Here is a 13,624-nt window from a genome sequence, read left to right as displayed (position 1 = left end):
CTCTCCATTCTCATCTTTGCATTAAAGCTACTGAGTATTAATGTATGTGTTAATTTAATTTGGAGGATCGTATCAAAATTCTATAAGAATTTTTCTTTCTTCATTCTCTGCAACATATGTCAGAATTGACATTCTCCCTACCATCTTCATGCATAAACTGGCCCCCTTGTTCAGTATGCTTCTCCATTGTAGAATTCCTTGCCTCCTTGAGAGCAAGCACTGCCTTCTACATGAATTCTTTACTGATACCTTTCTTGGGTTTCTCTTTCATTTTAATTAAGAATATCACCACCTTCCTAGTCACTGGTTATAAACCTTTGATTCCTCTTTTACTCTTCCATATCCACCTTTCTCTATCCAACCAATTGCCAAGGTCTCTCAATTCTAGCATCACAAAATATGTTGTAGTTGTCCTCTTTCCATTTAAATGACTACTATCCTGTTTCAATACCTCATCAATTCTGTCTAGCTTGTACTATTTAATATATATTTTTTAACCCTTACCTTCTGTCTTAGAATCAAAACTGAGTATTGGTGCTAAGGCAAAAGAGCATTAAGGGCTAGAGTAGTAGGACTTAAGTAATTGGAGGTAAGTGACTTGCCTAGGGTCACACAGCTAGGAAGTATCTGAGTCCAGATTTGAACCCAAGACTTCCCATCTCCAGGTCTAGTTCTCTATCTAGCTGCCCCTTAATAGACTATTATTAATTGATGTCCTTGCTTAGAACTCTTCCCTTTACAATCCATCCTTCCTGAATACAGCTTCCAAGGTCACCTTCCTAAGGTATAGGTCTGAACACATCATTTTCCTGCTCAGAAATCTTCAGAACCTCCCTGTTGCCTCTAGGATTAAATAGTAATTACTCAAGCCTAGCATTTGAGACCCTCTGGTGCCAGGTAATTTCTTACTTTTTTCCCCATTTTTGCCTTTTCATGCTCTGTATCTTAACCACCTGGACTAATAAGTATTCTCTGAACTTAACATTCCATCTTCTGTTTCCATGCCTTTTTACAGTCTTTCCATTATTTCTAGACTACAGTTCTTTCTCATTCTACCCTTTAGAATCCTTACCTTCCTTCAAGACTCCATACATATACTACTTCCATGAAACCTACACTCATTTTTCTTCTTCAAATTATCCTTTATTTATCTTTTGAATACATTGTAGCCACATAAAATATCAGCTCCTTGAAGGCAGGGACTATGTAATTTAGTCTTACTCTCTCTAGTGCTTTGTACATATATTTTCAAGAAATGGAATTATTGTTAAGCCATACCTTCCCTCTTTTTCCACCACAACCTAAAATGGACCCCAATGGTGGTAGTAATGAGATCCAGAATATAGGTTAATGAACAAACCAGGACCTGTAGTAAGTTCCCTCCAAGCCCTCTTTATCATCCCATGTTCAGAATGATCGTGTAAACTTCAAAGAAAAGAAATCATTTAAGTTATACTATCTATGTATAGCACAGACTGGCATTTAGATGTGGTTTATCAATCACCAACTTCTTGTTTTCTTCATTACCTTGATTCTTAATTGTGATGGGATTTCCCCTAAATTAAAGAGAACGCTTGTAATTGTTCCTGAATTTGTCCTTAACAGATAAATGATCCAGCACTGAGACACACAGGCCTTTACTGCAATCAGCTTTCATCAGCTGACATTCTCAAAACAGAATCAGACAGCGGTGCCCAGGTCAGTAAGAAACTTTTAAGCACAGACCCATCGGAAGTACTAATTGTATGAACCAGCTCAACATTTTTGAATTGGTCATTTTTGTAACAATGCACACTAGTATTGTTCATATTTAGTGGGGAGCACTTGTGGTTTTATTCACATGAATGAAGATATTGTGTGCCTCCTATGTGCTGGGCACTAGGCTTGCACTGTGGAGATTATAGAGGTCACAGATCAGTCTCTACCCTCTGGAAGCTTATAATCTAACTAGGGAGCTAAGACACATTTATCAAAGGTGAAAAAAGCCAAAGAAGGCAATAAATGTTAAGTACCAAATGAATAGTAGGGATGGTAAGTGCTTATTGAGAAGAGAAAGAACTTGCTAGTTGCTGGGCCAGTCAGGACAACCTTCATGGAAGGGGTGCAAAACTGAGCTGGATCTTAAAAGACCTATGAGAGTTAGCTGGGCAGATGCTATTGGACGAATGTAAAGGCAATTAAGTAGGTATGTGTGAGGCACATTCTGGAGGCAGTGAAGCCATTTGTCCAAAACATGGAGGGATAGGCTAGAGAGAGATGAGGGGAAAGGAGGTGTACAGGTTAACCTATTTGAACTTTTAAGTCCTGTGCCCATAAATTGTTGAGTAAGGAAGTGACAGGATGACTTGGATGTTTTCACTTCATGGTAGTGAACAGGATGGATTAGAATAGAGAAGAAACTAAATGTGAAAGGCCATTTAATAAGCTAACTTATTAGTCCTAAGTTAGCTTTTGAACCTGAATTCAAGTGGTAAGAGTGGGAGTGGAAAAGAAAGAGCAGAGGAGATAAATATGACAAGGGGAATGACAGTTTAGTTATCCTTGTAGAAGGGTGCCATGTATTTGCAGGGCCGAGGAAGTCAAGAACTTCCTCCAGTCTTTCTTTTCCCTAGCCCATCTTTTATTGAGCTGCCTAAACAGTTTTCCTAAAACCCAAGTCTGACTCCAGCACTCTACTGTTAAAAACAACTTTAGTGGCTCTCCACTGCCTAAAAATTAAAATACCAATTCCCTTGTTTATTAGTATTTAAAGCTCTCCAGCTCCATTTTGCACTGCTCTTCTACATTTTGTGCTGTAGCCCAGCAATTCTCAAAGTGTGGTCTGGGAACCCCTGAAGCTTTCTAAAAATCTTTCGGGGGCTCTTCAAAGTCAAAACCATTTTCATAATAAGATGTTTTAATTTCCAATACAGTAAATATCAATAAACATAACCCACATAAACAAAAGCTCTTTTGAGGGTCCTTGATAATTTTTAAGTGTGTAAAGGGCTCTAGAGACCAAAAAATTCAAGAACCACTGCTCTAGCCAAATCAGATAGCTTAATGTTCCTCAGTTTCATCCCACTTTTTTAGCTCTATGCATTTTTATATGCTATGTCCTGTTTTTAGAACAATAAAGCTATATCTGTCCATTCAAGATCACCTCCTTCATTCCCCAAATCTCCAACCTTGCTTGGGTTTCCCTGCCTTTATGCTTGCCCTCTTCCCATGTATACCACTTTAATCTAACAGATGTCATAATTATCTGTGTATCGGTCCAAAGCTTCTAGATTATAGGCTTCTTGAGGACACTAATTTAGATAGTTTTTTCATCAAAGAATCTGGCAGATAAGTGTTGATAAGTCTTCACTGAATTGAACTGAAAGCAGAGGTAGAAGCAGATCTGGGAAAGGAAAGAGTATAGATTTCTAGCGAATACACAAACAGCTGATGAGAACCACTGAGGGTTTTTTAAGATGTGTTACAAGAACAAAGACTATAAGAGAAGAAAACAAAACTAGTCTTTGGGAGTTTGTGCTGCTTTTACTAATAATGCTTCAGTTGCTCCATTAAGCTTTGGAATAGACAAACCAGATGAGCCTCAGCCAAGGATAATTTCATAATTTAAGTTTTGAGATAGCTCTCAGGGCAAACCTCACTGGTACAGAGGGCAGGCAGGGAAGGAAAAGGATTGTCACAGACCAAGGTACAGGATGGTGCAGAGATAAGGTAGATGGCAGTCGGGGGAATTTGAGGAGAATATTCATTACAGTTTGAAGCAAATTCATTTTACTCAGTAAGGGTAGCAAAGACCTGAGGAAAACTTACAGGCATGAACTGTTGCTATATGGCTATGCAAAATGTTATTAACAAACCAATATATCCTTGATGTGATATAATGGCACATTGGTCTGACAAGAAAAACGTCATCTTTTAAAAGCATAAAGTTACAAGGAACTTGAGCCCATGTTCCTGACTTGAGATCATTTGCAGGTGTGTGTTTGGGTGGGCTCAGTGGGCAATATAAATCGTATCCCCAATAATGTTTTGATCACTGTGGTTAAGAAGGATGACTAGTTTTATTCTCCAGGTAGAAAGTACTAGAATAATTTGATTAGAGATTCTTTTTTTATGAAAATCTGAATGTTTTGGGAGGATGATGTTAAATAATAGAACAAGGGAGGGGACTAAGTAGGGTGACCTTTGCTATGCTATTGGGGGGGTGGGGTAAGCCATTCAAATGTATCTGTTATCTGAGAAAATATCAAATGTAAAAATGCTATTTCCCTGTATTCCCACAATCATTTCAAGAAACTTTATATAGTGACACAGAATTTAGACAAAACAGTTGTTCTCTCAGTTAATCTTGGTATTGCTGGCCCTTTGATGTATGACCTGTGGTGGTTTCTCCATGATAATAATGTTGATATAGATATTGCCCTTTTGTCCATTCAGTGGCACAGTAGAATAATTCCACTTGGAGATACCTGGTAGATTAATTTGTAATGTGTGCTTTTAAGCCATTTGTCTAGACAACAAAAATAAAAAACAAACCACCACTTGGTCCCCAGTCTGTGAAACTGGGCTTTCCCCATTACACCAGTATTACCGATGATGTTCATTTGCAGTAATGATGGCAACCCCGTAGGCAGCTTGGCCATTCCAATTTTGGTTTTATTTTTAAAGTGTAAACTTTCTAGAACCCTGAGCAAAATGAGTGCAGCAATTTTCTTTTTGTAGGACAAGAAGACAGAAGAGTTCTTCTCTGTGGTGACTACAGACTAGAGGAATGCTCTAGTGAGTTCCCACTTCAAGTAGTACGCACTCATGAGCCGGGGGGGCCGAGCCTTCTGTCTCAACACAGCTTTTGTTTGTGTTCCAGCAGGTGCAGCAGGTTCAGGTGTTCGCCGACGTCCAGTGTACAGTGAATCTGGTAGGCGGGGACCCTTACCTGAACCAGCCTGGGCCCCTGGGATCTCAAAAACCCACATCAGGTCCGCAGAACCCCCAGGCCCAGCAGAAGAGCCTCCTTCAGCAGCTACTGACTGAATAACCACTTTTAAAGGAATGTGAAATTTAAATAATAGACATACAGAGATATACAAATATATTATATATTTTTCTGAGATTTTTGATATCTCAATCCGCAGCCATTCTTCAGGTCGTAGTATTTGGAGCAAAAAAAAGGGGGGGGGGTTGTTTTTTGCTGAGGGTTGGGGAGGTGTTTTTTGCTTTGTAAAGGCCTTGGATATTGAGAGAGCAACGCGGCAGGACAGTTGGACAATCGATTTCTTGAGCCAAATTTAATTGTTCTTATTTTTATAATCAGTCATTGGCTTCTTATCTGAATAAAGGCTTTTGGAGGAGAGCCAGATGACAAGTTCCAAGTGGAGAAAGAAACTCCATTTCAGCTGGATTTGACTCTGACCCCAATGCAGAGGAAGGGCTTGGCAGCCCTGCGCCCCTTCAGCAAAAAAAAAAACAAAACATCAACTACAAAAGGCTGTCATCTTTCTGTAAAGCCTATCCCACCCCCAGGCAGCTTGTGTGTACAATCAGCTTCTTCTAGCAATTCTATGTCTGTTGGCTTCAAGAAAGTATTTTGCACCTCCTCCTCCCCTTTCCGTTTTTTAAGATGGTTTAAATCAAGGTGCCTCTAGCAGTCGAGGCTGAAATGTGTACATTTGCAAAGGATTCAAAAAAAAAAAAAAAGTACAGTTTGGGGGGAAATGCAATAATTTTTGGAAGGGTTGGGGAAGGACAAAGGGCAAGGTCTTTCGGTTATTGTAGATAAAATTTTCTGATTAAATGTGGAAAAAAGGCAGTCTGTTCTTTCTGCTTTTATTGTGTTAACAGCTAAGGTAGCTAAAGTTATTTAAAATAAAAGTAAATTCTATGATCTAAGCAGCTTATTCTGCCCTTTAAAATTTCCCTGTAAATATTTCCAGTTTCTTGTAGAAATTTATTTCCTTCTGTTTAATTTTATGCTTTTAATATCACACTTGATTTTTCTAAATTTTGTGTGTGTAAAATATAACTTGTTGATTGAATTGCAGTTCTGAAACATTTGGCTAACTATTTCAATATTTTAATAACTGTGATGCCATTTATGGATTTATTTTAGAATTTACAACCAATAATGTCACTGCCAGAAAGTGCCGTCCCCTTCCTCAAGGGGGACCAATAGCTAATGCTATATTGAAGAGTCCCATGGGGCGAACTGACTTGTTCCAGAGAACTGTACTCGAAGCTATTCTTATGAATAAATGTCAAAATTACATAGGCTTTTTGAACAAAGGAAAAAATTGATCCTCAAAGAAATCCTCACTTTTCAGGTTTAAGTTTAAGATTTGAATTACCATCAATCCGGACATAATTTTTTCTATATCAGGCTGGGAAAAATCTACCTCCTGCCACAGGGCTAATTTTATCCCTTTCTGCTATCCCTCCCTCTCCCATAAGGGACCCAATGAACCCATTTCCTGCCTTTAGAAATTTCACTGTGAGAATAGGAAAGCTTGAGAATGGTGTTGTGAAACCAGAGGTGGCACATCACTAGCTTCCCTGGGCCAACAAATGATAAAACCTGATTCTCCACCCCTACTACCTCTGCTTTCTGGGCAAATGAAAAATGTTTAAGAGCAAAGAACATAGACTCCACCATTAAAGAAGAAACCATTTACTTAGCTCCTGCCCTTTCTCCTATCCACTTCCCCCTACTTACAAATATGTTCACCTAATATAGGAAATAATTTGTCCAGAAAATATATGAAAAGATGAAGAGCTAAATAATATGGATAGCAACCTTAAGACAGAAATAAATCCTCAATTATAAATATAACCTCCTTAAATTCTTCATAAACATCATCTTTGATCCATTCATTCCCAGCCTGACTGTCCAACCCCATATTACTCTAACTCTCCATCTCATTGCCCTATTACCCTGGAGTGGAGGCCAGAGAGATTTTTCTCTTTTGTTTGTCACATACAGATGTGCAATCAAACTTTCAGGGTGTTCAACTCTCACTTTAGCATTCCAAGTGAAGTTTCCTGGCTGACTGCTTTTGTATAAGGAACTAGGACAAAAGGTAGAGAATACAGAAGATGCCAACATGAGACAGCACCTCCCTCATCCCAACCCAGCTGCACCTTAAAGTATGCATGTCACCTTAAAAGTTTTTATAGTTGCACTGTTTGTTTTATGTTTGTACAGTTTAAAATGATTGCTAAATTTGAGGAAAATAAAATTGCTTGCATCTATGGCACTTCTGTCATTCCACAGGAAAATCACTTTTTAGCCACAGAATGGACCTTGGTTTACCAACAACGTGGGTTGCCTACACAATAGATCAAGGAAGAAATGGAAATTGTACAGAGATATCAAAAATCTAAACCAGTTAACTGAAAATTCAGGGTTATGAGGAGAAAGTAATAATGAACTTCCTAATATGAAGTAAACAGTCAACTTTAAGAAGGTTCCAAATAAAAATTCCCATTATAGGCCTCATGGTAGAAACTCTTGAGAAGAGTCATCCCAGGAGCAAGTTTCATTTCCTTGTCACCATGGCCAGGCTATTTTCATCTTTAAAATGAGAGACATTCATTTTTTGATACCGACTTCCAGGATTAATCCAGACATCACCAGGAATCTGTTTAGTAACCTTGTGGTTTTCAGACACAGGTGATGCTATATCCAGATAATTGCTTTTACTTGCATCCCATTTACCAATGTATATTTTGTTTCTAAATTTTGAGGAAACTATTGAGCAAGAGGAACTGAGTTTACCCACTATAATACCTTTAACAAAAAAAATGTATAAAATTATGCTTATTTTTTACTGAAGGCGGCCAAAACCTAGCAGAAATGATACTACTTTTAACATAATTAAGAAAAGCCATAGTAGGAACATAAACCTTTGTAATTTCAGGAGGCTGTGAAACCTTCTGAACCCCTGGGAACCTCTCATTCTAACTAGGGAATCAAACCTTTCATTCCACAATTAGTAAGTATCTCTGGGAGTTAAGCCCACATGAGTGTCAGGGTCGAGAGTTGAGGGGTGGAAAGTAGGGGTAGAAAACGGTCGAGGAGAGTACTCTTTTGTTTTGAGAAGGTTGGGCCTATATCTGAATCTGAACTTCTGAGGACTATGTCCCAGGCCCTGTTCCAGCAGACCCTAATACACTATTTCACGCAACAAAGAGAAAACTGCCACAAGAAAAGGAAATCTGATTAATGATCATATATTTCAGGCAACATAACTATGGAAAAGACCAGCTTCATTACAGCAAAGTATATGTGGGAGAACTCCAACCCCTGAAGGATCAGGAGAAGCCCTTTTGCATCTCTATTTTTCATTCAGAGAAAATGTCTAAGAAATACTTCATTCAGGATCCTTTCATCAGTCTGAATTCCCTTTTCCCAGGCCATAGGAAATGCATATTTCATTTCCATTACTAAGTTCTTCAGTAGTATATGAAGAATTCAGTGATATAGAAAGAATGCCATCCTCACACTGATGCCACCAATGATTCTGGAGAATTTTTTTTTTCTTAAAGATGGCCAACTTAATAGGAAGCAATGTTCCCTGGATTCTCAGACACCTAAACATAATTACCTCACTTTACCAGCATTGCATTCCCCACCATTCTGTATGATTCCTATCCACTTCTTCCCCCTAAGTTCCTCACTGGAGACATACCTCACCTCTTGGATGTTGGGAGGGCACCAGGGGAGCATGCATATTACCCATCAGTTATCCCCTACTTCCACCTTGGGACCAGTCTAGGATTAGAAAGTCCCTTATAATCAATCCCCTTTGGTGCCAGAAAGGACTCTACTACTTGCAGAGTAACTTAAGCAATGGGCTTCTAGTTTCCTGTCGATAAGATATAGGAGCTAGCCTAACTAGTAATAGCAACATTCTTTACAAATTTCTTTGCTGTTATCTTTTTTATCTGGACAATCTTGTGTGGTTAATTAGGCTTTTTAATGGAGAAAGAAATGAGCAGAGTGGTTGAATCACTTCTCCAGGGTTCTGCTACTGTTAGACTCTACTAATTGAATACAGGCACAAAACATTCAAAAACCTACTACGTGTAAAGTAATATACTGTATTATCCTCGGGTACAAAGATGAAAAGAGACATAGGACTTCTAGCTGCCAGGAAACTTAAATGGAAAATAGGAATCAGAAAACACTGCAAATGTTTATAAAGCACCTATTCTGTGTAGGGCCCTGCCAGGTACTGGCAGAGATAGAAAGTTTAGCAATGACACAGGACATCCTCTCGAGCTCAATATAGCCAGGGGATAGAGCACCAAATACAAATAACTGCCTAAAAAAATTTTCTTTTTCAGTTATAGTAACAATGTGCCACATTAGGTCTGAATGACCCGAAAATTATGCCAACTGGGGAAATCACAAAACGCTTCAGTTGAGTTGTGTTTTGGCATTCCAGGCATAAACAGTAAGCACAAAGACATTAAGAATGCAGTGTTACAGAGACAAAATTGTCTAGTCTGGCTGAAGCATAAGTACATGGAGGAGAATGAAGAGTTAGGCTCGTGTATGTCAGATACACAATTTAACTTTACTCAGGAGGAAAGGATGAACCACATAAGATCTGGTTAGAGGAGTGACAGGATCAGATAAAAAGACCAGCAATCATGTATCAGATGGTCTGGTGGGAAGAAAAATGGGAAGCAATAAAACCTGAACTAATAAAATAGTTTATCAGGTGGGTGGCAATGGCCTGTATTAGGCTAGTTGTAGTAGGGTTAGAAAAGGGGCCAAATATGAGAGATGCTAAAGAAATAGAAGCAACAGGAGTATTAACTGATTGATACTAAAGGTGACTAAGAGAAAAGCTGAAGATAACTCAAGGTTCCTAACAAGGGACTTTGGGTGAATGACAGTGCCTCTGACAGATATCAGGAAGACAGAATGGGCAAATTTGAGGGGGAAATAAGCTCCGTTTTATACCTATGAGTTTTAGAGGGTAGGTGGAAATGGCCTGAAGGCAGCTGGAGCTCATAAGAGAGGCTAGAACTGGACATTTGGATTTTAAGGTCATATCTATAAAATAGAATGTCTGAAGAAGACTCAAGAGACATAAAGAGGGGTAAGGAATGTATTGAAGGCATTCTGAGTTCTGGGATGGGTCTATCCAGTAGAAGTTCTGAGGAGAAATAGGACTGCCAGGGGAGAAAATGTCAAAAGAGACATTAAAGGGTAAGAACGCAGACTGCAGACTGGATCTGGCAGCTAGGAAATTGTTAATGAGTTCTAATAGGGTAAGCAGAGTAGAATGGTGTGGGTAAAAACCTAAAGATAAGCAATGAGAAAGGGGAAAGATCAACAGTAGCTGGATGGAGTAAAAGGCTCATAGAGAAGCATTAGGAAGAGGGAGAACTGAGTACATTTGCAGGCAGAGAGAAAGGAGCTGGTGGCAAAGGAAGAGAAGAAACAAAGTCTAGACGAGGCAGAAGGAAAGGACCTGAGACAGGGTTAGCCTTTGTGAATAGGGATGGCTCTTTTAGGATCTGAGGGATGCAGGACAGATCAAGTGTTAAGGACTGGAGGAAGGAAGCCGAGAAAGCTCACCTCCAAAGGCCTCATTCCTAGAGAAAAGGCTAGAACATCTGTATGTAGGAGGAGTGTTGGGAGCACACAAAGAAAAAGTTTTAATAGTGACTGTGAGGAATGAGACAGACTGTTGAGCAGCAAAAAGGGCCCAGCCAAGGATATATACCACAAATCTGTAGTGAGTGAAGTCATTTTTCTGTGGCTTTCTCCATTGGTGCTCAGAAATCATTAGCCAGAGCAGAGGAATCACATAATACAAGAGAGAGAGCCTGGGTAAGTACCCTAGGAACATCTGAGGAGAGAAAAAACTACGTGAAGGTGACATGGCACCCATGTGAACTTGGAAGAAGAGATGGTCCTCCAAGTGCCCTTCTGAATTGAAATTGCTGTAATTACATAACTAATCTATCCCATTCAGAAACTTCTTTCCTAGAAGAGAATGAACACGATGTAATGCTTTTCAATGAATTGGAGGGGGATAGGGAATAAACATGTATATAGCACCTACCACATACCAGGTACTGTACTGTTTTTTACAAATTCCTTATTCGATCTCACAACAATCCTGTGAGACGGGTACTAGTATTCTCATTTTAGAGTTGAGGAAACTGAGGCAAACGGGTAAAGTGACTTGCTCAGTCATACAACTAATAAAGTGCCTGAAGCTGGATTTGAACTCAGACCTGCCTGACTCTAGGTTGACTGCTATCTCCTGCACCACCAGCTGCCTCTTGTAGGAGAGAGAGGGAAAGCCAAGGCACTATGATCTGCCTTTAGTCATATAAAGGATTTGTAGGAAAAAAATCTAAGATGGGGTCTCCAATATTCCAAGATGGCATGTTAGTGGCCAATAACATTAATCAATACAACAGAGAAAAAAAGCAACTAACCTTGGAGCCAGAGGATGCTGGTTTAAATTGTCCAAGATCACATCACAAGTCACTTAAGCTTTCTGAGTTTTTTTCACTATCTCAAAAATCAAACTAATACTTATATTGCCTGTTTCACAAGGACATTGTGAGAATCAAATGGAAAAAGTATACATAAAACACCTTTTGAACCTTAAAATGCCATGTAAGTATAAGCAATTATTAGTATTCCTTCTGGCACACTCCTGGCCCTCAGAGAAGGGGCCAGCCACTACAAAGCTGCCCGAGCCACCACGGTGAGCCAGGCAATATCTTCTAGAATTGAGAATAGATGTCCTCGCCTCCTCCCTCTTTTCTTGAGGAACCAAATCAAATCAATTCCAAGCTGGGACCAGGAGCAAAACTGCATTTGCTTCCTGGGATGAGCTAATAATTTACCTATGCAAAAGAAACAGCTTCCTCTTCAAAACTCCCAGTCCAAAGATGAAGGCTACCTAAATGCCATCTTTGTTTTACCATTCCCGAATTCCTATGTCCCATCCAGGTAAGCCTTATATCTCCCATCCACGTAAACCAGCCAGTCCCCCTCTAGCATTTGCAAACTGGAGCCCCATTTTATTGAACATCTCCCCATTCCTATTAGAACGGTTCTTCTCACTGCCTGCTCTCTCTTTGCAATAAGACTCCTGGCTCCTTCAGAAAACACTTATCTACATGTATAATAACCCGATGGAATTAGGACAGGGAAGGAAAGAGAGGGCAGAGAGAACATCAATCATGGAACCATGGAAAAATATTTAAACAAATTATATTTTAAAAATTAAATTATTAAAAGAGATTATCTCTTGTCCCCCCCTCTGACACTGCAAATGCTCCTTTTCCCCTGCCTGTGCCCTCACACAACTGGCCAGGCCGTTCTAGGCCCTTCCCCTAGCATTATCACCTAGCAGCCTTTTTCATCTTCCAAGTTGACTCCATCCAGCTTTATCACCCTACTCAGATCCCACTACTAGTTACATGCCATTCTCTTCATTCATTCTCTTTCCTTTCTCATTTAGTCTTCTCCACCCCAACCCCTCCCTTTATTTTCAGGATCTTCCTTGTATGTTGATGTTGCCTCAAACATCCTGATCTGTCAGAGCATCATCTTCATCTTTGCTCCAACTTAGCCATACCATAACCTATGAGCACCTCAAACTCAACATGTCATCTTTTCCCCCAACCTTCTCTCTCCCAAAGTTTTCTACTGAGAGCTAACACCATCCCCTCGCAGCCACGCAGGCTGTGTCATCCTGAACTCCTCTCACTCATCCCATGTAGACAACCTGTTGCCAAGTCTCATTTCTGCCTTTACAACATTTCTCACATCCATCCCCATTTCTCCACTCATAGCCAAGGCCTTGGTGAAGGCTCTCATCTCAGGCCCAGACTATTATGTGAGGCTTCTGGTTAGCCTCCCTCCGCCCAAGGGCATGCTGCTAAAGTGGCCGTACTTCTAAAAGCATAAGTCTAACAATGGCACTGCTCCCTGTTCAGTAAGCTCCAGTGATGCCAGGATTAATTGACAAAAATGTGGTTTGGCTTTTAAAGCCCTTCATCACAACCTGGCCCCTTCCTAACCTGGTCTTTTTACACTTTAGCTCCCTCCACGGAGTCTGAAATCTAGCAATATTGGCTTTCTTATTTCTCACACATGGCACCCCATTCTCTACTTGTGCCTTTTCACCAGCTGTCTCCCATATCTGGAACACTGTTTTTACCTCTGCCTTTTGGCTTCCTTCAAGATTCAGCTCAAAACTAACCTTGTGCTTGAGGCTCTTCTAAGTATCACCTCCTTTTACTGCCTTCTTGAGGAGAATATTTCCTGTTTACACTATGTATACTTTGAGGGAGCTCCTCGAGGGAGGGTAGCGACCATGTTTTTGCCTTTATTTCCCCAGTGCTTAGAACAGTGCCTGGCAAATAGTAAACAATAATGTCAGTGTCTTTGGCACACAGGCCTAAGCCTACCCTTCATCTCACCAATCCAGAAATTTCATTAACCACAGTCTATCATTTCCAGTTGCTCCAACCTCTCTGCTTTTTGAGTCAGTCCTCCTTGCTCTTCTCTGCTGGTTATGTTGATCCTGTAACAAGTTCAATTGGATACTGGCTTCTACCTTTTGTGTGGAATCACACATGGACAATATGG

At 40.0% G+C, this 13,624-nt stretch overlaps 1 protein-coding gene across 1 annotated transcript in view; it reads left to right on the top strand.

Annotated features, from left to right (window-relative positions):
* Positions 1-5,803, top strand: part of NCOA1 (nuclear receptor coactivator 1) — a 228,160-nt gene extending 222,357 nt beyond the window's left edge. Inside the window, exons 21-22 of the mRNA XM_044663767.1 lie at positions 1,606-1,698; positions 4,862-5,803. Coding sequence (XP_044519702.1) covers positions 1,606-1,698; positions 4,862-5,032 — 264 coding nt within the window. The 3' untranslated portion in view covers positions 5,033-5,803. The remainder of the gene's footprint in view (positions 1-1,605; positions 1,699-4,861) is intronic.
* The last annotated feature ends 7,821 nt before the right edge of the window (positions 5,804-13,624 follow it).

This window comes from Gracilinanus agilis, chromosome 2 (assembly GCF_016433145.1).
Source record: "Gracilinanus agilis isolate LMUSP501 chromosome 2, AgileGrace, whole genome shotgun sequence".
In the NCBI taxonomy this organism is placed as follows: Eukaryota; Metazoa; Chordata; class Mammalia; order Didelphimorphia; family Didelphidae; genus Gracilinanus; species Gracilinanus agilis.
Note: the sequence above shows the minus strand (reverse complement) of the source record. Positions and strands in the feature narration are given on the sequence as shown.